Here is a 24,376-nt window from a genome sequence, read left to right as displayed (position 1 = left end):
GACGACCTGCCCCACCAGCTTCGCGTCGCCGGCGAGTTGGCTCTCGTGGTGGTTCCCGGGCGGCCGATGCAGTGCCTGCGGTGTCACGGCGCAGGCCACGTTCGCCGTGACTGCAAGGTGCCCAGGTGCTCCAAGTGCAGGCGCTATGGACACGCCCCTAGCAAAAAAGACCAATAGGGTGCGTTATTGGTTTTATAAGAATCGGTATTGGTTCTGTAGGTATTCTATGTGTTTTATCTGCATTTCTATGAGACTTATTCAGAAACTCATAAATCTTATAGACTGGTACATATTTGTCCTATAGGCAATAGTATTGGTTTCATAGGTTTATCGGTGGGTTGTATAAGAAAAGTATCAGACCAGTGCAGAAGCCCATACATCTTATAGGCTGATACATGCTTGTCTTGTAGACTACTACATATTGGTTCATGTGTCTGATACATCTGGGTCTTGCATGCAGGATCAGCACGTTGGAGATTTTAGGTCTTTGTCATTGTTTCCTTTTCCATCTCGGACACATCCCCAAAACTCACGCATTCATCCCGTTTATTGAGTGTTGCCGTAACGTACAATATTAGCCGCAATAACAATTGAGAACGCTGCGCACGGTCTCAACAAACTACGTACGGTTGGAGCCGCAGGACGCGCGACGCTGTTGCTGCTGGATCACTGAATGGAGATGGGAAAGCACGCGGATATAGCACGGTTCTCTCGGGGCCCAGCTCAGTCACAATCACCTACATGTGCAGAGCAGGACGGTGAAATGGATTGAGAGGCGCGCGTCCAAGCAACTGCAACGCTGCAACCGCCGCCGAAGCGAGAGGAGTCGACATCGAGCACGCGACGAGTACGGCTCGAGCTGCCGACGCGGTAGCGCGATGCCGGCGGCGCTTCGCAGCGGAGAAGTAGGGTTTCCTTTCTCTCACTCCCACTCCCGCGCAAGCGTTCCCGTGCTGGCCTCTCTCATCCTCCTTTCCACCTCTCCTCTGGGCGCGCATGCGCAGCTCCGTAGAGGCATTGTGGCGCTGGCGCGATCTCTGATCGGGCGGCAGTTCGGTCGGTGCCCTGTGTTTATAAGTTTTCGCCGATTTTCGGGGTGCTTCTCGAGGATATCAACGTTCCAGCGCACGTTCAGCTTTTGATCAGGTGCGTGTGCATCACTTGCAACTTCGGGCTGACGTTTATACTTTGTCAGTGTATGATGTGGCTTTGCGTTGCAGAATGCCGTTGCCTGCACGCCAACAAAGGAATTTGAATCGCGCGGTGTGATATAACGCAGCGTCGAGTTTTAAAGTTGTCGGCACGATTTCTCGAAAGTACTGATGAAACTTTTTTAGCGTTAATCTGTTTTCGAATATCGTGCGCACTGTGTTTAAGTGGCAGAACCTGTGGTGAGGCGCAAGGCGGAATGTTGGTTCAGCAGCTACCTCGGCGTTCAGTAATGGCGGCGCCTCTCCTAACTGCCTCCGCAAGAATACGCGCGCAATCGCGGTTGCCGGTATATGTGTGGACCGATTTTTTGAAGTCATGGTGGTGTCGCGTTCTTGAAATCGCTTATTTTTCGAGCTGTAATGCAATTTTTTATCTCTTTCAGGTGCCTTAGCATTCGAGAGACTACATCATCGGGCCGAAATCCGCAATCTTGGAATCGAGGGCTACCTGGATGCAGTCAATGTTTGGATTATGTGCCAGTATGCGTTGCCGCTGTCATTGTGGATTAAAATGTGTATACATGCACCTGCTGCGTAACTCATCCCTAGAAAATGGAACATAGCTGCCCTCTCCTTTCAGGTGTTCGGAGAGGTAAAACACCCGCAGCTACTCGATGAGACCAATATTCCATAGGGCCTACAAAACCAATAGGAAGCCTACTGGTTTTGTAGGTCTATCAGATTATTGACAGCTATGGGTGTACTAGCATTACAGACCTATCAGTTTATCAGATGCCATAGGACCGATAAAACCATAGCCTATATGACCAGTAAACAATTGACCTATAAAACCAATACTCCAGTAGACCTGTAAAACCAATCGGCTAGGATACCCATAAGACCAATACTCTGGCAGACCTATAAAACCAATATCAATAATCTGATAGGCTATTAGTTTTCTATCGGATTTTTTTGCTAGGGGCGGACGAGGACTGCGTCCGCACCTACGCGTCAGCGACCGGGCTCGGTGCGAAGGACGACAACAGGGAGCTGATGGACGTCGCCGAGGCTGAGGAAGCAGCAAAGGGTGCCGACGTGCTGGACAAGGTTCCCGTGTCGCAGGGCACCTCGGTGACTCCGAGTGGCGACGCCCCCCTTGCCGATAAGCCAGAGCTCGCGCCAGCTACGGTGAATTTGCCACAGCCAAGCGAGGAGACCTCAGCAGACGCGGAGAGCCTGCCGGCTCCCAAGGACGCAGAAGCAAAGGAAGTGAGCGAGGTTCACCGGCACAACTGCGGTGGTCGGACGACCGCGGCCGCTACCCCCGGGAAACGCCCACATGCCGACACCAGCACCTGCGACGACAAGGAGGCAACGCCCACTTCCGAGGAACCACCAGCAAAGGCGCCTCAAACAAGGAGGTCCACGTTGAAGCTTCGCACAAACCTAGCGAGCGAGAGGCGGGCCGGCGACACGGCGTCTCTCGAGCACGGCCATAAGCTCGAGGAGGACGGCGCCAGCAGCGACGGAGGCGTCTAGCCTTGTGCTAGGCGCGAGAGGTAAGCACCGTGCTTTCGGTCTCTTCTTCTTATTTAAAAAATGGCTCCTGCATCACCGTTGAAGGTCGCCACGCTAAATGTTAGAGGTCTGGCAGGAAAGAGAAAACAAGGCCAGGTGTACCGACTTTTAACGGATCATGATATTGATGTATTAGCTGTGCAGGAGACGAAAGTTGACGGTGAGGAAGAGACCGAGAGCATGGTGCAACGTTTCACGCCTAGGTTTTTTGCTGTGGTTAGCCACGCTGTAGGCACATCGGCTGGCTGTGTTCTTTTTGTGAAGAAGTTGCCGGGGCTTGAAGTGATTGGTCATTTTTCTTGTGAGTCGGGCCGGTGTACACTTCTAGATTTTTCGCTGAATAGCACGGATTGGCGGATTGTGTCTCTACGCGCCTAATGTAGCAGATGAAAGGGCGCAGTTTTTCCAAGGCATCCAGCAGCGGCTCTGCACCGATAGACAACTGATCGTCCTAGGTGATTTTAATTGCGTCCTTAGTGCGCGAGACAAGACAAGCCGGCGGCCATACCGAGACGCAAGCACTGAAGTGCTATCGCGAATTGTTGAGGAGTGTAACCTCGAGGATGTGGCAGAGTGTCTCGAGGGAGCCCGCACCGTAAAGCTCACGCATTTCCAGGGTTCGAGCCATGCAAGGCTGGACCGCATTTATGCATCCCTCGACATCTTACCTGAATGCAATAGTTATGAAGTAGAGCCGGTATCGTTTTCAGACCATTGTTTAGTTAAATGTTCTTTTGGATGGGTAAAGAGAGGGAATTCTTTTTCGTGGGAAATGTGGAAATTCAATAATAAACTCTTGCAGGATGAACATTTTACCCGCATAGTAAAAGAAGAAATTGAAAAAATAAACCCAAGTAAAAATATGCACCTTTGGCAACAGTGGGAGCTGTGTAAAGAAACTATAAAAATTAAAGCAATAGAGAGGGCAACCTGTATACGGTTTGAGGAAAAACAGAAAGAGACGGAGTTAAGGACACTGCTTCGTACGTTGCTTAAACAGGAAGCTCGAGCGCCGGGGAAATGGATTGAAGATATACGGAAAACAAAGCAAAAACTAGAATTGATAGACGAAGATCGTTATCGAGGTGCGTTAGTGAGGGCAAGGGCAGAAGACACAGCTGCAGGGGAGGCGCCATCAAAACGAGCGCTGGGGTTCGAAAAAGCAAACGCTCAACGGAACCACATCGACCAAATAGATTGGGGCGGTATCTTGGCGGCGGACAACGACCACATCAAAGCAGCGTTCAACGCCCATTACCAAACCCTCTTCGCATCCCACACGGTAGACGCTATCACTTTTAAGAATAAGTTTCTGGCGACGATACCGCGTCTGGACGATGAAGTGAAAGAGAGATTAGAACTAAAGATAACTGAAACAGAAGTGGAGCACGCTATTGACAGTTTAAATGCCGGTAAATCGCCGGGACCGGATGGGTTCAGCGCGGGTTTTTACAAAGAATTTAAGTACGAAATCACACCTATTTTGAACGCAATTTATAACGATGCCTACACAGTAAATGCCCTGCCTCCGTCATATGGGTCATCCCACACCGTACTCATTCCTAAAACTGATGAAATAGACAAATTACGCCTGGTAACATCTTACAGACCCATAGCACTTACAAACGTTGAATATAAAATTTTTATGAAGGTTTTGGCCCGAAGGTTGCAAACGGTTATTAAGGATATAGTAGGACCACACCAAACGTGTGGGATAAAAGGGAGGTCAATAGTGACCAACATTCAAAAGGCGCGAAGTGTCCTTGAGTGTTGTGATGTTTGGGATGGTCGGGTCGCCATGCTTCAGATCGACCTCGAAAAAGCATTCGACTGCGTCGATCACGAAATTTTGTTTTCCCTTTTAGAACATGTGAATGTTCAGTTATATGTAAGGGTGTGGCCCTGGCGTACCGTAACTGCACGACAAGAGTGATTATTAATAAGAGTCTGGGAGCCCCCATTCGACTGCAGCGTTCGGTGCGACAGGGCTGTCCCCTCAGCCCTCTTTTGTTTTGCATTTATATTGAAACATTGTGCATGAAACTTATGAATAATGTCAACATTAGTGCGTTTAGGTTACAAGCAGCCGAAGTGAAGCTGCTCGCGTATGCAGACGACATCGTTATTTTTACGGTTGACCAGGAGAGTATCACCGAGGCTGTCAAATGTATCCGTGAGTTCTCTCAAGTTACCGGTAGCGGGGTGAACTGGGCCAAGTGCCTTGGGCTCTGGCATGGACAGTGGCCGTCGAAACCAGATCGCTTTGCCAATGTTACGTGGACAGACACACCGACCAAGTACTTGGGCGTAGAGCTGGATGCCTACCGCGAAAGCGAGCATTATTGGAAAGGGCAAATGACTGAACTACGGGAGAGAGCCGAGAAGTGGAAAGGCGCCAACATGTCGATTTTTGCCAGAGCTACTGTATGCAATCTTTTTTTTATCAGCAAACTTTGGTTCGCAATGCAAGTTTTGAGTTGTTCGCGCGTAAACGTACAGAAGTTACACAGGATTTTCGCCGTTTTGTTTGGGCAGGTAAATGGGAACGCTGCAGCAGGACGAATTTGTTCCGTCGGGTAAAAGACGGCGGTTTGGGACTCGGCCACCTGTTTTTACGGCAGGTGGTCAACCGGTTTTTGTTTTTTCGGGATGCTTCGGATCCTTTCTTACGCACAGTCTGCCAAGTTAGGCTACGGCGCCTACTGCCGGAGTTTGTTGTCTCCACCGAAGAAGCTACGGGTGGGATTTTTGGTTATTACAGGGAGGTCGTCGCTAGTGTAAGACTTCTTTCAGTGTGTTTTTCTAATGAATATTTGTCCACTGTAAAACGAAAAAAGCTGTATCGCGATTTATGTGACATTGTTTTGCCACAACCCTTGTACAGAACCTTATACAGTGGAGGTCCGGGCAGAGATGTCTTGAAGAGAGTAAAGAAAATGCAGGTGTCGCCAGGAGCTAAGACATTTTTCTTTAAATTACACACCGGAACATTATCAGTAAAGAAGTTTTTGGAGGAAAGGGATTTTTTTTTACCGTGGGGGGCGCACTGTTTAATCTGCAAGCAGCCGGAAACAATAGACCATGTTTTTTTGCATTGTTGGGAAGGGGTTTATTTCTGGGATGTTTTGCAACGTACGATAAAGAAAGAATTTCCACTAGACTCCCACGGCATCCAGTATTTAAGCATTGATAATGAAGATGGCGTTCCGTATGATTTAATCATGCTCATGGGCCTCCACTCTATATGGCGCTCCAAAATGGCGGGCTATCACTGCGACAGGGATGCTCGACCCGCTAGAATATACTTTCGAGAAAGTGTGAATTGGTTTATTGCCATACAGAAAGTGGCGGCTGAACCTACCGAATGGCTCTCAAGGGTAGAGCCTTTGCTGTCGTTGCGGGAGTTTTAATGTACTGAGACGAAGCCAGCCTGACATTGGCTGATGATGACCTTCCAATATGTACTTTGTTTTGTGTTATTCGTGTTGTGTTCTTGTGAAATGGTATGAACCAAAGCCAGGAAATAAAGAAAAAAAAAAAAACTATAGCTTAGTTGTTTAATGCAGCGCCCAGAGAATCTGACCTGTATAGCTTGCCATGGGTTCAAATCACATTCGTAGCCGTGTGCCATTTATATGCTTTTTATTATGCACCCATCACATGGTGCGTGGCGTCACACTCCGACGACAAGAGAGTGGCTTTAGTGCCTCAGGGCTTCAGACCAGAAATTTGCTTGCAGGCAATTTTTATTTCTGCGCATGCACCATACTGTTGTACATGCACACACCACATGGTCACAATTCAGAAAATGTCATGTAGCCATCACAAATTTCTCCAGGAGAGTCCCCTTAATCCTTACGAGATGCAGCTCATGCTGCAAAACACACTTATCATCAATCGGTAGTGAACGGCTGTGTAGTCGTGCATTGGAGATCTGCCGGAGTAAACATACGTCACCGCGGTTTACTTACAAAAGTGGCCATTGGTGGCTTAGCTGTATTTTAGTTCCCATACTTTTGTAATCTATAAAACTTTTACCATAGAAAAAGCCTGTGTTTCATTATTAGAACACAGTAATTTATTGGTATAGACCAAGTTCATTTTGCCCTCACTATTCCCTTAAGTTGTTCTCATTTGGATGTGGATAGGTCAAGAGAGCTGTGCATACAGTACAGGCAGATGATAAGGGGGGAGGGGAAGAAACCGTAATGACATTCATGGTGAGCTTTATCATATTGATCATATTTATATGCTGTGAGCAAGAACGTTCTGATGCATTCTAGCAATGCGAGGAGGAGAAAGCTGTCTTATTGAAAGGTCAGGACACTGATTGTGGGAAGGTGCTGCTGAGAGGTTTGTGATGAGCAGATCCTGTTTAATTCATCAGCAAGCCTCACTGCACCATAATTACGATATGACATAAACGGCCAACACTGTTAAGTTGCGCTGACATGTTCATGCGTCGTATGTCATTTTTGGTTGCTGTGTGGGCTTACACATATTTTTGATGCCATACCCAAAATGTTTTTTTTTTTTTTTTTTCCTTCTTTCGTGCAGATGTCCGTGCTTAGGCTACACATGACCACCTCTGTTGCATATGCTCTGGTCGACGGCTGGCAGAGATGCCCGTTTAGGTAACTTTTGGGTCGTCGAACATCGGACCTTCACATTTGGATGAATCCACCGTCAACTGGTTACAGGAGAATGATTCTCTCCTTGCTCCTCCAGGAGAAAAACCTAGCACATCTAATCTCACCCCTTTCCTGGCACCTACACGCCCTTTTTTTTGTTGACCAAAGGTGTTGCCGTATATATGAAATAAATAATTGAAGCAACATAAATCTCGACAATCTGCAAAATATGCTTGCACATTTAATGCTATTACATTTAACCTAGCGACCACATTTCGTGACATTCTGTGAATTGCAATGCATGTCTGCTAATTATTGCGATTCCTGTATGTGCTGTACCAGTGTACCTGAGCAGCTGTTTTCCCTCTTTGTGGCGAAGTTGCAAATCTTCTGTTGGAGCAAAGATTGTGTTACCTCAGAATATTTTCTCACATGCATCAGTGCATACTTTGCTTGAATGCTTCAGTTCACCCTTTTAAAGTGACACTGAGGACAACTCCATTGAGTCATTGGTCTCAGTAAATATTTGATTATTTCTCTCATTATGGCTGTGTTGTCCGGCAGCAATTGTGGCATATAGTATTTATTGGTGAGAAAATTTAAATTGGAAGCCTTCCCATGAGTCGATTCATGATGACCTTGCTGAAAAGGACGTGTCACTGCCACATTAGAGTGGCTCACGACACAATATATCTTGCAGTAATCTGCACCAAAACTTCTGTGTGGAAGCATGCATTTTACTTGCAAAATTGGCCGGTAATGGCAGCATCTTTGTTCTGTTTCTTGGTCTTTCCATCCTTTTAAAACCTCTGCTTTCATTTTAAGTGGTCTCTTTAATGGTTTGTGGAGTTTAATGTCCCAAAGCGACTCGTGTGGTCTCTTTAAGATTAGAACACTGTATCTTAGCGATACAGGAAAACTGCTTTCCATCCTCCTTAGTGTCCCTTCAAAGGAATCCGACAATAGAACACAATTCACAATAAGTATTTCAATATGTATTGCCATTTGCTTCTTTGTGCCTGTGGCTAATTTTAGCTTGTTTTACTCCACAAAAGGAGCTTTGTTTAACAAAATAAATACAGTGTAAATTTCACCGGTGACTAATTAACCATATTAACAACTCCCTCTTGTGTAAACTCACTGAACATCTGAAATATGTTTCGTCAGCACTTCATTACTTCTGGGCTGCCATGAATGGCAGCTATGGCATGTGGTTTTTATGGTAAGCAACCACCTTGGCAGGAATGTTGCTTTGTGAGCTGCGTCGATTAGTGTCTGCCCAAGACTTGGACATCACTTAGGAATATACACGGTCAGCAGTAGGACGGTGTACATTGGACCTGTGTTGGCAGTCACTTTTTCAGAATTGCAGCGTTGGAACCAAGGACCATATGGCATTACCTTGGCCTGCATGCATGACAACACAACAAAAACAGGACATAACTCCACCTAACAGACGGGATTAAAATCTCCATGCAGGCCTTGTGCTCAACACATCACTAAAGGCAACAAGCACTGTTTGCCATGTCAGTCACAGCAATGGTTCTAGCAAAACTACTTTCGCTGTGTAGTGTTTAATATTTTTAACAGTGCAAATTTACGCTGTTTTGTTACTCTTGCAATGATTTATGTCCATATACCTTTTTTATCCCATAGCTGCAGTTGGCTATCATGACATATGGGGTATTTTGTGACCACCCGAGGGTATTGTATGACCTGAAATCGAGATGCATGTGTGCATTTTGACACTACACAACTAATATGCAGTCCGCAATAAATGTTCCGTCTTGCGTTGGCAAGCAGACTGCTTAGATCTTTGAAGATGCAACACATCATTAGCATGATTGTGTGAAACAATATGAAGGGATATCAGTCCATATTGTTGCAGCTTTCACAGCTGGCCTGTTTTCCCTAAGGCAGAGGAAATAATTACTTGGCAAACTTTGTTTTTGGTGCATGCTGCAACTAGTCGCAAGGGCAATGACTGGACAAAGATGGAATCACGAACGCAGCACTGTTTATTTATTGTTTTAACACTAGTCTACATGCTTGTCTACAATGATAAGCACAACAGGGCAGGTAGAAATAACATCGATCGAATAGGACGTCATGGGATGTTTTCTGAGACAAAAAAAAAATAAAAAAAAAATACGGGAATTAGGTACAAGAACTGTCTAGAGCTAGAGCAGCTGGAAGATAAATACTGTGCAAAAATACCAGGACTTTCACAGCTTGCGCTTCGAGCCTTTAACTTTAGGAGCAAAACTAGAGGCAGGACTGCGTCGGGAGATGTCGAGAGCATTTTTTCTTTACGCGGGCGGTCTACCTCCTGGCACTCCTAAGTACAGAAGTTTACTTGAAAATATACCTGGATTCCACGGTTGCCTGACTAGTCCAGTAGGCCGGCAGCAAGTCGCTTGAGAGCTGTGATGAATAGCTGGCCTTCCCGGTTGAGGTTCTATTTCCCGGTTAGTCCCGGGCTGGCTACCGCACCGGAGCTTCATAATAGATTAGCTGTGCCAAGCTGCCTGCATCAATTGGACACCGAGTTCCGTGCTTGTACATCCGATAAAGGCAACGAAAATGGCAAAACAATTGCCCTGCGGATACACTAACCGACCTCTTGAAATCCAGGATAGAGAGGCAATTTCGTACAAATTACAGGCTCCAACCGGCCTTTTTATACTGGTATTTCCAGGTGATTAAAGTTTACGACTGCTACTAAATAGTGGTGTCGAAGTCGAGGACAACGATAAAAATGACAGCGAGATTCCATGTTTTTTTGCATCCCATGTGTTGCGTAACTTGCGCTGCACACCTCAGTCCGATTGTATACGTACTTTCCGATGATCCAAAGGCAGTGACTCGTATAAATTTCGAGAAATGCAAGTAAGTATATGGAATGCTGAATACACCAGTTACTTGCAACATACTGCAGGCATGTATCATCGACAAGGGCGGGCTGACACGCATTGCAGAACTAGCGTCGCAGAGTCCACAGGTCGGAGACGGTGCTATCTGTAACTAAGAGAACGCATGGGAATATCACAGCATGCCGCTTTACGAACAGCAGTACGCGAGGCCGAAGCTCAAGGAATATTATAACAAGTGGAAAGGAACACCTGGGAACACGGCCACACACGGCCACTCGGCTACGATATTCAAACTACGATGCCAAGAAACCCGTCCGCCACCATCGCCACAGTCAAGTCTGGCTTGCGAACCAATGCTATAGTGCTCTAGACCAATGCGTAGTTCCGAAACGGCTGGGATCGGGAGGCTGGCGGTCGGGGCTTCTGCAAGCCGGAGTTGTGCCGCGGTTACCGCGGCCTCTCGACACAAGTGTTACTGTACCGGTCGCAGGCTCCATCTTCGCCGACCTGGCACCCGAAAAGTTGCGTCGGCGTAAGGCTCAAAGCCCACGATGTAACCATGTTTTAACAGTAGCGACTATATAGCCATAGCAGCGACGCTGGAACCTGGGACGTCGGCATGGACGTCGGCCATATTAAAAAACCCTGTGTGAGCGTAGAGTAGGGCACAATTAAAACCTATAAAATACACCGGGCTCGGTCAACTTTGGCTCAGCAGGCTCCGGCAACGGGAGCTTCTCATTGGCTTAGCGCTGTGACGTATCTGTTGAGTTGAGGAGGACGCGCGCTAGGAAACCGAAATTCTGTTTTTGTCGCTATTAAATCAACGCGGGCGATGAAACGAATCGAGGTATATTATATGATGCAGGATAAGGATTTCATTTAGGCAAGCCGTGCAAAATTTCCAGAAAAGGTTTCACGACCCCTTTAACGTGCGCTGACATCGCACAGCACACGGACGCCTCTTCGTTTCGGAGAGTAAGAAAACCTCTTTCTCTCTTTCCACTTTCACTCCCACCTTCCTCCCTTCCCTTACGGCGCGGTTGCGGTGTCCACAGAAAACAAGTGAGACAGTTACCGCGCCTTTCCCTTCCTATAAATAAATCAGTAAGAAAACCTTCTAGGCACTATACGGAGAGTAAAGGAGGAGGAGAGACGTCGCAGCGTCCGGTCGCGGCGCGGCCGCGCCGGCTTCAAAAAAAAAAAAGGACGTCAGGGCCTCTTTGGACATCAAAAGGCAGACACACCACACATCATATACTCATGTAATCAAGACAAGCCATCACAGAGTCTGCAGCTCTCTACCCAATCTCAGTGGGAGGCCGCGCTGCTCAGCTCCGACCCGGAGGTTCAACTCCGAGTCACGGAGCGGGTCGAAGACCTGCCGGTCGTCACCGCGCGATCTTAGTAAGCTGCGCATGCGCGAGAAGAAAGAAGGTAGGCGAGGAGACCAGACCATCTTTATTGGAATGCTCCGTCGCTTCTGCGCATGGGCCAGCTGAAAGAAGTGAGGAGGAATACCTTGCCGGGCGTGACGTAAAACTTGTTTTATGTTTTGTTTGTAAAATGTCTGCCGCTTCTCGTCGCCGTTTCTAGCGATAGGCCGATAGCTGGTCGCCAGTGTCGCTCGGTGATCGCTCGCAAGACTTGACTGTAGCGATGGTAAAGTGGTAAAGTGAGCTAGAGCCTAGAAGGAGGTAGTGGGCTCACGGGGGCTCCTTCCCCGACGCAGTGTATGTTACATGCACTAAGTGGCGCCACCGGAGACTTCAATGTAGCGCTCTGCTGGTTGATGGGTTGCGTTCGTGCGACCGTGGCCTTCTTGCTTTAGAAAAACGTACCGTCTTCGTCCACACTTATTAGATTTGCACGTGGCAGCTATGCAGAAGTTGGATATATTAGCAAGTTGTGCTACTACTGGTGCTATACGATGAGCTAAGAGCTAACTGCAAACGCGTGTCCGATTTCTTTCCGGCGTCCTTGGCGAAAAGTGAATTAAGGCGCTTGTATGAAAATGACTGCGGTGCTCGACAGCCCCATTTTCTGAGGTTTGTGATTCACGGCCGCGATGATGAAGAGTACAGACACATAGGTTTGCGCGGGTAACGTGTAAAACTGTTTTCGTATTCCTAATAGGCCGCAGCTGTCAGCATCTTTTTGTCGTGCCTGCCTTCTGAATCGTGAATTTACTGTCGACGCTGTTTATGGTGCATAAACAGCGTGCTCTACCACAACGCCACCGAAGCGGTGGCCTTGTGGTAGAGCATCCGCCTCGCATTCGGGAGGTGCCGGGTTCGATCCCTGGTGCCGCCGGTTACCCACCGGTTTTTAAATGGGTACAAGCTTTCCCCCGGCCTGGTGCTCGGCTCTTCTGGGGTGAAATGCTTGGGAAAAGGGGTCACGGCCCAAATAGTTGCGCCGATGTGGCAGTGATTCGTTCCGCCATCGGACAACAATAAGTCCGCCTTGCGCGGCAACAGCCCATTATGTGGCCCTTTTTTTTTTTTTAGGACTGCTGCAGCTGAGGCTCTAAGGGAGCACTTCAGGTGAGGGGTCAAAGGAAGTACCTTTGAAAGACAAACAGAATCACCTTTGCAGGCTGCGAGGTTCGAAACTGGGTTTGGGCCCACTGCGGAGGAGGGGCGCGCAGCGGGGTTTACGGAGCTTCTCCCAAACGCACACCCCTGGAAAGGTGCATAAAAATTGCCACAAGTCATTAATAAACACATCTTAAAAGCTTGCAGTTGCGCATACTCCGTCTATTATCAGCAGTTTAATATCTGAAAATTTTGCACAATTGCGAATTAGCTGTATTCGTGTAGACAGTGTTCAGATCGATAGAGAAGGACCTGACAGGAGCTCTAGGAGTGTGAAAACAAGCATTATAGTAAGCATCTCGGGTTGATGAACGGCGGATCCACTGCTTCCTTGACAAAAAGTACACCCGTGTTAATCTTAACTGAGAGAGCGTGTCTTAATTACTTCTCCGAGTGCATCAGTTTATTTGCTGCCCGAATACAGTTCATGGCACGAAAAAAAAAAAAAAAAGAAAACCTCAGCGAACATGTAAACCACTGTATACGGCGCAAATTTAAAACGACACAAGAAAAAAGAAAAGGACAGCGCATGCTCACATAGTATTCCTTTATTTCTTGTGTTGTCTTCTTTGCGCCGTATACAGTGTTTCTCGAAAATATGTTCACGGAGTGTTTTTCTTTCGTGCCATGAACTGCATTACGAACACACACAAAAAAAGAAAAGGGCACATGTCTCGTGTCCGTTTTTTGTTTTCTTGTGTTGTCATCTTTGCGCCGTGTACAGTGGTTTTCAAGTCATGAATGATCACCCCACAGGTCGTCATATTTTCGCGAGCTTGCTCAAGAAGCAGTAAAGCTGAACTGACAATAGCTGAGTCCCCATTGTCGCGGAAGTTTGTGCCGAGTAAGCTGTTTGTTCCCGGCGACGCCGCGTTAGCAGGTTTGTACAAGCTTCGCAATTCAATTTCATTAGACTCTATTTAGCAACATACCCACTACTGTGAAATATTAGCCTATAATCACTTCAGCTATAATATATGCTGGCTGTGGTCAACAGAATACCAGCGCATTCTTGACGCTTAGTAATGCGTTGAATAAAGTTATTTTCTAACTGCTGGTATTCCTTTTTGTTCGCATTCGTATTTGGCTCTGTGCTTCCTTGATGCAGCATGTCGACAATCTGGCAGCTGGCCCTGCTTGCACGAATTCCCCTGGCTTATTGTTTCCACAAGGACATAGAATAAAATACAACTGAAAAACTAGGCTGGTATACGTGTAATTGATGTAATCAGGTCATCGTTTATTTATATCCACTAGGGAGGATTTATATTTGCTCCCATTATTTTTCAAGAGCCACATATCTTTCGATTCGTGCGTGGCGCTTTTCCCGTAAGCGTGTCCGGCAACCTAGCACAATGGTTTTGTCATCGGGGTGGCATCTCCGTATCAGAAGTCACAATTCGTTGGGTCACATTGCTACAGTGGCTAGAATAACATTGCTCACTGCAAAACGAAACCTCCGCAATGGCGAGAATACAGCAGCGAAGGGGAAGGCAGGCAAACGGCGCGCGGTGCCGCGCGCTGCTACATGGATGGATGGAGTGGATGGAATATAGGAGCGTCCCCTTTGAAACGGGAAGGCAGCAGTAGCTATCATGCTCATTTTTCTCCCTATATCTTAATTATTGATTTAGAATGGTTAACTAAACCATCATTCTATTTATTAAATTTTGTTCCTACATTACTAACATTATGTCACTTCTCTGCTTTTAAGCCACTAATCTTCCAGTCGTTTTTTGCTAGTTTCCACCGCCGGTTTATTCACCCGACCACTGTTATCTCTAAACCCCAGAGCTTCAGGAACAGTGATTGCGCCTGCACCAACTTCCGGGTGGATACCATTACATTCGAGTATAATATGGTCAATTGTTTCACTGGAGTTTCCACATACAGCACATGCGTCATCTATTTCTTTTTTCTGTGTCAGCAGATTCTAAAACCCCTTGATATTTTGAAAGTTACGCCAACGATTGAACTTTGCCGCCGCCGCGCTACCTCCTCGCCTCCTCCTCGCCCCTTGCGCGCCCCTTCGCTGAAGGCCGGCTCTCCGCCCGATTTCCTGAGTGACGATTGGTCTCCCTGCCGTTGCCCTTGGAAACCAACGCGCGTCCAGCGTTTTCCTTGTGTTTTTTTTTTCCTTCGCGCCATTTTTCTCCTATTCTCGGCGAGCGAATATTGCGCGCTGTGCTTTTATTGCAGCGTGCAAGCTCTATGCCGTGCTGTTGCGCGTACAACTGCAGCAAGCGGCCTGAAGATGGTTATCCGGTATTCATGATACCTCAAGGCAGGCGTGACGGCTTGCGCAAGAGTCAATGGATTCACAAGATTAGTCGAAAGAAGTTTGTTCCTAGAAAGAACAGGTTTGTTTGCGACGTAATGCGCCTTTCTCACTCCCCGTAATAACGCGTCACCTGACGCTGCGTTTTCTATTCCTGCTTGCTCCTAAATATTTTTGCGGCGGCAACATGTTCATTGTATAAAAATAAGGTTGTCCTCTGCAGCATGCTGAATATTCTGCGAGGCTCCAAGGCTCCATCATTTCACACGCTGTCGACTTCTGTAGTCAGAAATACGGCACTATAATCTGCTTTTTGCTGTCAGTGACCACTGGAAAAGTACAGTCTCGATTGCATTTGTCGCGATTATGCTAGGATCCCTGGCCTCCTTCACTAAAAAATCAAAATTGCGGCTTGTAGAGGAGCTAGTCTTTCCAGCTTGTACTTGTAGTCTGCGTCGGTTACTCAGGAGCAATGAATGCTGGCCCTGAAAAACTCTTTGGTAAGTAAACCCGAGGTATTGCGGGTAATCTGCACCAGTTAGGTCGTACGGCATTTTTAACGCGGTAGCGTAAGGAGCTCGTGTCGCAGAAAAGCCGGTGTCGTCGGCGGCGTTGGCCGTGAGCGATAAATCCCGGCATGCACTTCATACATAAAAAGCAACTTCCAAGATGGGCTGGGTGGGAATCGAACCAGGGCCTCCGGAGTGTGAGACGGAGACGCTACCACTCAGCCACGAGTTTCTTTTTTCTTTATTGCATAAATTGGTACAAATACATCAGTAAAAGATCGTGATTGCGATGCCCCTTGGCTGACAACCGTGTCTAATTGACTTTCATTACCACAAGTTCGCCAATCAGACTCAAGACCTCCTCCGCAGCGTCTTGCTGCTTCAAAATTTCTTTTAGTTTATACACATGTTCAACAAAATAATCACATACAGATCGTGCATCGACATCACAGTGTCTATAAGCCATCCTACTCCTCCAAATACTGTGAAGGCCCAGTAGCATGATGAGGTCATACTGAAAATCATCATTAATAGTTGTGATGATTTCGATGCTTGAAAGCGGTACAAAAGCGCTTCTAGTGAATGCGGTGTTGCCTTAGAAACGTGCCATAGAACGTTATACTGCGGTGTATATTGGTAATTATGAGCCTGTTACTTACAGAAGTCGCAGTTACACGAGTAGCAAAGTACGTTTCCGCTACATTTCTTCAGCGCTCTGCGCACATGCAGAGCCATCTTGCGGCAAACAGAGAACCCCTCCTCGCAATGTGCGGCGCTGCCCCGATACGTGGCGCGCCACTCGCCCCTGACGTTTCGCCGTGCACCCTCACGGGTTGTAGAATCAAGCGCCTTTCCTTTCTTTAGATCACTATCTTCGCTCACCCGGTACCGGTGCGAGGATGCCCCAATACCCTTGCGTTTAATAAGTTTTCTCGCTCTCTCCCCTTCCAACATCCAGCGTGCGTCACTCGAACAGTGGTGTTTAGGCGACGCGGCTCCTCTTTCCGCTCACAGCGCGATTGCTAGGTGCAGCGCCTGATGCCGGACGCCTCTGACGTGATAATTAGAAAAAAGTTGTACAGTGCACTTAGAAGTGTTGAGTATGAATAACGCTATCGCGTTCCACACTTGAAGGCGAAGCTTAAGCGTCCACCAAATTTTTATTTTTTAAATTCTTGAATGTGTCTTACCGTGCTTCGACGCACGTGTGGGTTAAAACAATGTGCAGGGGGTGTTCACATGATCACACACGCTTCACTTTGACCATGACTACTAGGCGTTGGCAGGTTACCTTCGCTTTGAAAGCTGGAGCTCTAAAACCTCGATTCCGCTTATTCATTTACTGCGAGAAACGTTTTCCCATCGATGTCAAATCAGCCGTAATCATTGCATCAATTTTCTGTATTTACGAAACTTAAACAATCAATAATGAATATAGTTATGATGTAAAAATAAGGGAACATTTTGCGAGCAACAATTCTTAGCACTGTAACATATTACTCATTTCAATTGTATGCAAGAATTTTTTTTTTTCACCTAGCCTGAGTGATTAACTCATCGCTCTATGTTCTAGCTACATTTCACTGAAGACCGATTTGAGCCGCCAATATCACACGAACTCGAAAAAAAAACTGAGGCCCAACGCAGTTCCATCAATTTTCTCTCACCGACCTGTCCTGAAGCAAAGGAAGCCTCCTCGAGAGAGATATGAACCTCGCGCTGATAGTAGTCAGTCATTTCTGTGGCTTGCTCTTTTCCCACCACCATTTATGAGAAAATAAAGTATAAGAATTAAAAGTCAATGTATAGTTGTCTCGTCAGATATTATGAGGTAATAGAGATATGACTGACAACGTAAGTCAATGAAAATTGAAGTATATCAATGGGTCATGGGACGGCATCAGATTAAATAGTGATGGTTATGAATAGTGATAGCTAATGATGGTGACTGTTACGGATATTAGTAGTAAATGATAGTAATAGGCCCGGATAGTGAGGTGATAGTGTTCGTTGCGAATAGTGACAGTTATGATAGGTCACTTGACGGCATTAGTAGATATAGTGATAGATAGGATAGCAATAGTTAATTAATTGGCAGTTATATGCTTTCTCATTTCCGCACGTTGAAGATTTATGTGCACCCTGTATTTTTTTATTTGATTGTTGAGTTCAATGAAATCACGCTCTTTTACATAGCGCATGAGGCCACAGCATGCTTGCCCCAGAACTTCAGTGTGTCGGCAATAAGGCCCACCACTTCTCCAGTGTACCCTGCTGTCTTTTAACCACACGCGAAGTCAGTGAGTGGCCGCGTACTCATAAAATTATTTAATTCCTCCATCAGCATCATATCAAGACTGCCGTGGCAAACCTGTTCCTTGCCTCGAAGCAGCAAGGAACAGCTCAAAATTTCGTTTTATACAAAATTAACTAATTAACGCAGATTATCGAGGATTGCTAACTAGCACAGTGCCATTACACTTGGCCTAAGCTTTCCAACGGTATACGGTTCGATGTTGCAGCTAAAATTTAGATTTTAATTGCAATTTACAAAATATCAATTAATTTGGCCCAGTAATTGATCAAAATACATGTACAATTAACCAATAATGCAATCTCATGGTTGATCACGTGACATATACTATGCTTAAAGAGATAGCTTGACAGTAGCGAAATAGACTAAGTCCTGCTTTGACCTTCTCTGATCTTGATGTTCAAAGCACCAGCCTGGATCGTTTTCCGAAGTTTTACCGCGGTGACAGATTTCACGCTCTAAAAAAACAAACACGAAGTCAAAGGCAGTACTAGATTAGGTGCACAGAGTAAAACATCCCACATGTAGTGAAGGTTGTACTACCACCAGCAATACCTGATATAAAATCTCACAGTATAAGCAATGCAGTACTCATTTCTTTTGTTGGGCTCAGTGAAATGCCTGTAGAGTGTGCTCAAATTCATTTCTTCTGTTTGCATCATGAAATTTTCTATCAATTGTAGCGAATGATACTAGTGAAAGCAGCAAAATTATATGCTTATAATATTAATTGTAGTTAATACTTGCAATTAATTAATATGAAAAGGGGGAAGACAGCTGGGGAAGATCAAGTAACCAGAGGTTTGTTGAAGGACGGGGCGTATATCGTGCTAGAAAAACTTGCCACCCTATATACGCAATGCCTGGTGACATCAACGGTACCGGAATCATGGAAGAACGCAAATATCTTATTTCATAAGAAAAGGGACCCAAAGGAATTTAAAAATTATAGACCAGTTGATTTACTATAGCTTACATACAAGGTACTCATGAAGGAAATTGCATATAGACCAACACCGTGTTTACAAACAAAGGGGGCGCTCGCGGCGCCGCAGCCGACTGGGGGTGAAAAGTAGGGTTAGCGCCCATAGGAATACATGGAATCGAAATATTCCAGAGCAGTTTTCTCATTTCACGGGGCACCTGTGATGTCGTTATTCGGTACAAAGCAACTATGAACATCCTTGAACAGATTATGATAATATTATCTCATTACCGCGGCGAAGTATCTTTAAAATACCGCGAAACATGTGGGGGTGCGAGTTGGGAGGGTGATCCGTAGAAATATATGTAAAAACAACTTACCGGAACATTTTTCTCATTTCACAGAGCATCAGAAGTGGTGGCCGGTCGCTAAACGTTGACCAGCGCTTTGAAGAAGTGTGTGATAAAGTATGGTGCGTCATTACGAAGGCAGTCTACTTTTATAACTCCTCGAATAACATTATAAATCCAGACACCGCCAAAAGGCAAGCTGGGTGTAGCGAATCGCGCAGTTTTGCTTACAGTCTGATATGCTGCCGCATAGGGTAAATGAGCTCGATAATACTGTCGCTCCAGTGATACGTCCTAGGCAGAATTACATTTAAAAAACAGTTGTCAAACGCCATACGACATTATGGACCGAACGAGATTCGCGCATTGGAGCAGACGACAGCGCAGCTGGCGGTACCCACCACGGCCGCCTGCAGCTCCGGAGCGTCTGCTAGCGACAGCGCCGGCGGTGCATGGTCGTCTGCAACTGTGCGTGGTCAGTTTATCGTGCTGTGAACGGTCCCGCAAGTCGTCAGACTTGCATTACTTGCAAGAGAATGTAGTGTGCCATACAACATGACGCCGGGGCGTCGTACAAGACGTTCACCAAGAAATGAGAAGGGTTCAACGCTGCTGAACCAAGCAAAATGTTGCGGTAAGTTGTGTTTACATGTATTTCTGTGGATCGCCCTCTCAAATCACACCCCCATACGTTTCGCGGTGTTTTAAAGATACTTCACCTCGGTAATGAGATTTCATACTTTCACGATCTGTTCTAGGATGTTCATGGTTGCTCTGTGCTAAATAACGACATCATATGTGCCCTGTGAAATGAGAAAAATGCTTTGAAATATTTCGGTTCCTTGTATTCCTATGGGCGCTAACCCTACTTTTCACCCCCAGCCGGCCTAGCCTGGCGACAGAAGCGCCACCGCATCGTGCTTACATCACAGATCGGTGTTGGTCTATAGAATCAGGGCAACCTTGGGCTTCAATCAACCAAAGGATCAAGCCGGTTTTTGACAAAGCTCCTCTACTATCGATCATATCCAAACTATCAATCAGGTGATAGAAAAATGATCGGAGTATATAAGCAGCCAATAAACATAGCATTCATTGACTACGAAAAAGCATTTGACTCAGTCGAAACGTCGATAGTCACGGAGGTATTACGAAATCAGGGTGTAGATGATCCATATGTGATAGTACATGGAAGATATCTATAGTGGTTGCACAGCAACTACAGTTCTGCATAAAGAAAGTAATAAAATCCCCGCAAGGAAAGGCGATAGGCAAGGAGACAGAATCTCCCCAGTACTATTCACAGCTTGCTTACAGGAAGTGTTCAGAGACTTGGAATGAGAGCAGTGAGGGATAAGGGTTGACAAAGAATACCTCAGTAATCTGCGATTTGCTGATGACATTGCCTTGCTAGATAACTCACAGGATGAATTGCAAAGAATGACTGATGACCTAAACAGTAAAGGCTAGCACAGGACTGGGGTAGTGGGAATAATATGGGAGAGGCCTTCACCGTGCAGTGCGCATTATAGGGCTGATAAAGATGAATTATTAATTGCGCTCATAGTACAGTAATGCCCAGCTATTTGATTTCCGCAGTTCTTTGTATTTTATTTGGTGGCTGACGTAGTGCCGTGTCATATATTTGACATTTTCCTAAGTTTATTTAAAGCTGACACAAAAAAGCCAAAAGAATACAAAACTACCAACTATAAAACGACACAGATTAAAAATTAAGGGCTCAAAGGAAAAGTGGACATGAATACTTAAAAACAATACTGAAAGCAGAAGTGATTTGCATAAAAACTAGTCAGTAGCTCATCAATATCCCGTCCTTGCTCTATTTCTTGTAGGCATGGTTATAAAATATGAAGCTATGTGGATTCCTAAGTCTTTTCGTTGACAGCTGCACAATGCCTCCCGTGCTCTTCTGCTTGCTTTACATGTGCTTACTATAAATGGCCCCGCTTCAATGCCTAAAGTTTTAGGGCTCTCAGTTTTTGAGCCTCAAAATGCGAATTCGATTTTGGCCGCGGCAGCAGAGTTTCAGTGGGGTAACGACAAAAAGTGCATGTGTACTTTGCTCATTAAAAAACACCACACAGTCAAAATTAATCCAGAGCCCTTCACTACAAGTCTCAAAGGTGAGGTGCTTCCTTTTCATTGGTATTATGTTCTTTCATGGCACAGGGTGCATACTGTACTATTTATATTTGGCACAAAAGCCATGCATTCTACTGGCTGGCACCAATTGGTGCCACTTGCAAAAAAAAGCAATGCTGCTATATATTTCCTGATGTGACCTGTGTATGAAATCATGGGAAATCAATAATTTTCAGTGGTGTGGGTACTCAGACAGCTGTTTTCTGCCGGTGTATGGAATCTGCACAGACAGCGGCTCTTCAGACAGCCGTCAGGAGTACAATAGGCTGCGAGTTACAGGGATGGCCTGACGGTAAGGAATCACAACTTTAAATTTCCGTTTGAGGGAAGGTGTGGAGCTTCTGGTGACTCTGCTAACTCACGCAGTGAGACATTCTGCGAGCATCGTCTTGGACACGTATGAGGAAATCCTAACTCACGTTTAAATTATTTGTGTGCAGAAGGCAAGGAAATAATTTTTCGTATTTTCCGAGCCTTTGTTTCCCCGAGTAGTATTAAACACAGAGCAGATAAGTGCAATGCATACTGAACTTAGCCAGTAGGGTGCTTTTATCATAAATAGATTTAACATCTGAAGGCGAAGAGAAGTACTGTTTTTTAAGTGAATGTGGCTTAAGATAGCACCATGCAAGAGCTATGTATAAATGTCAACAAGAGAAAACTGAATAATGTCGAGCTCTTCTGACGGACCCCCATCATAGGTGGCCTAACATACATGCGAGCAGTAATTTGCACTTTCAAGTTGAAGGTTTTACTTTTATAAGTTAGATATTTTGGCGTACTTGGTAATTTAGGAATGGCCAATTTAGGAAATATAAATAGAGATTGTGGGCGATTCCGCTGCCCGAGGGATGCGCACGACAAACACACAGTGGGCCGTATGATAAACATCTTTAATCTCACAGGGATCGGGGATCGTCGAAGTCGGTATCGTCGTCCGGGTGGCTGCGGGTTGTTGAGCGCGCCAGAACGAAGAGCCAGGGACCAAGGAGCCAGAGACCAAGCGAGCGAGACGGCGGCGCGTGCCTTCTTTTATAGCCCCCTCGCGCGGGACCGGTTATCCCCAAGCGTGGTGCCCGTTTCCCTCTCCCCGCTCGCTTGGGGATAACCGGTCCCGCGCGAGGGGGCTATAAAAGAAGGCACGCGCCGCCGTCTCGCTCGCTTGGTCTCTGGCTCCTTGGTCCCTGGCTCTTCGTTCCGGCGCGCTCAACGACCCGCAGCCACCCGGACGACGACACCGACTTCGACGATCTCCGATCCCTGTGAGATTAAAGATGTTTATCATACGCCCCACTGTGTGTTTGTCGTGCGCATCCATCGGGCAGAGGAATCGCCCACAATTGGCGCCCAACGTGGGGCGTATGATAAACATCTTTAATCTCACAGGGATCGGGGATCGTCGAAGTCGGTGTCGTCGTCCGGGTGGCTGCGGGTCGTTGAGCGCGCCGGAACGAAGAGCCAGGGACCAAGGAGCCAGAGACCAAGCGAGCGAGACGGCGGCGCGTGCCTTCTTTTATAGCCCCCTCGCGCGGGACCGGTTATCCCCAAGCGAGCGGGGAGAGGGAAACGGGCACCGCGCAGGGAGCATTGGGAAGTGGCGCGGCGCGCCACGAGCCCTACAAGATGCAAAAAACTGCCAGACTAAAAAATGCTACGCCCGCAGCAGCCTGTAGCGAAAAATGCGTGCTTGCTGTTCTGTTATGGTGAGTTTTTATTTCTTCTGCCGGTTTCGATTAAGCATGTAGGCATGCAACGACTTCGTCACACACACTCGGGTGGTCGAACAGTGGCATTCGTCGCCGCGGCTGTTCGGTTCGATTTACCTTTTCAGATATAAAGGTAAACGCAATGCAGACGAAAGCGGATGCACCCAATTCGAGCAAAAGGGCAGTCCTAAAACGAGATTAGCATACGAAGTACATTCGCGCTGTTTATTGATATCCAGCTGAGCAGTCATTCCGCCAAGACGGAGGGACGGACATAAATGTGTGCGCTCAGGAAGGTAAAAATACAGATATAGAACACATTTCATGCACTGCAAGTTGTCTTGAGACTTGTGGCAGCGTACGGCCCGCGACTGGGATTTCGTTTGCTGCTATAAGTCCAATTATCGTACTGGCAGTTTCTTTAGGTGCTCATCTTTCCGCACTTGTACTGTAATCGGTATTATAGGTAACTAGTGCGAATAAAACTTGTAAACCACCTGTAGGCCCAGCTGTCTTCTACTATATCATCATCATCATCAGCCTGATTATACCCACTGCAGGGCGAAGGCCTCCGCCATATTTCTCCACTTAACCCGGTTCTGTGCTAGCTGCATCCACTTGACCCCTGCGAACTTCTTAATCTCATCCGCCCACCTAACTTTCTGCCGCCCCCTGCTACGCTTTCCTTCCCTTGGAATCCAGTTTGTTACCCTCAGCGACCATCGGTTATCCTCTCTTCGCACTACATGTTCTGCCCATGTCCATTTCTTCTTCTTAATTTCCACTAGAATGTCGGTAACTTGAGTTATTTCTCTGACCCACTCTGCACGCTTCTTATCTCTTAATGTTACCCCTACCATTTTTCGTTCCATAGCCCTCTGTGTTGTCCTCAACTTAAGTAGAACTCTCTTGGTTAGCCTCCACGTTTCAGCGCCATAGGTGAGTACAGGTAAGATGCAACTGTTATATACTTTCCTCTTTAGCGATACCGGTAAGCTGCTAGACATAATCTGCGAGTGCTTGCCAAATGCGCTCCATCCCAATCTTATTCTTCTTATTTCCTTTTCATGGTCCGGATCTGCGGTTACTACCTGTCCTAAGTAGACATATTCGCCTACTACTTCCAGTACTTCGCTACCTAATGTAAACTGCAGTTCCTTCCCGAGGCTGTTGAACATTACCTTAGTCTTCTGCATATTGATTTTCAAGCCTACCTTTCTACTTTTCCTGTCTAGGTCATCAATCATTATTTGCAGTTCATCCCCCGAGTTGCTTAGCAAGGCAATGTCATCAGCAAATCG

General features: G+C 46.4%; 1 protein-coding gene across 2 annotated transcripts; it reads left to right on the top strand.

Moving 5' to 3' along the window:
• Window positions 1-1,007: 1,007 nt before the first annotated feature.
• LOC146206831 (uncharacterized) lies at window positions 1,008-8,372 on the top strand. 2 transcript variants are annotated; one of them, XM_084591600.1, is made up of 3 exons: window positions 1,008-1,146; window positions 1,595-2,710; window positions 7,287-8,372. In XM_084591600.1, exon 2 carries the CDS (start codon window positions 2,205-2,207, stop codon window positions 2,688-2,690), a length of 486 nt encoding a protein of 161 aa, XP_084447726.1. In that variant the 5' UTR covers window positions 1,008-1,146; window positions 1,595-2,204; the 3' UTR covers window positions 2,691-2,710; window positions 7,287-8,372. The 2 variants fall into 2 exon arrangements, with proteins under 2 accessions (XP_084447726.1, XP_084447725.1); XM_084591599.1 differs by lacking the exon at window positions 7,287-8,372 and having other exon boundaries at window positions 1,595-6,637.
• Window positions 8,373-24,376: the final 16,004 nt, after the last annotated feature.

Source organism: Amblyomma maculatum, chromosome 1 (genome assembly GCF_055883805.1).
Source record: "Amblyomma maculatum isolate TAMU_Amacu chromosome 1, ASM5588380v1, whole genome shotgun sequence".
Classification (NCBI taxonomy): Eukaryota; Metazoa; Arthropoda; class Arachnida; order Ixodida; family Ixodidae; genus Amblyomma; species Amblyomma maculatum.
Note: the sequence above shows the minus strand (reverse complement) of the source record. Positions and strands in the feature narration are given on the sequence as shown.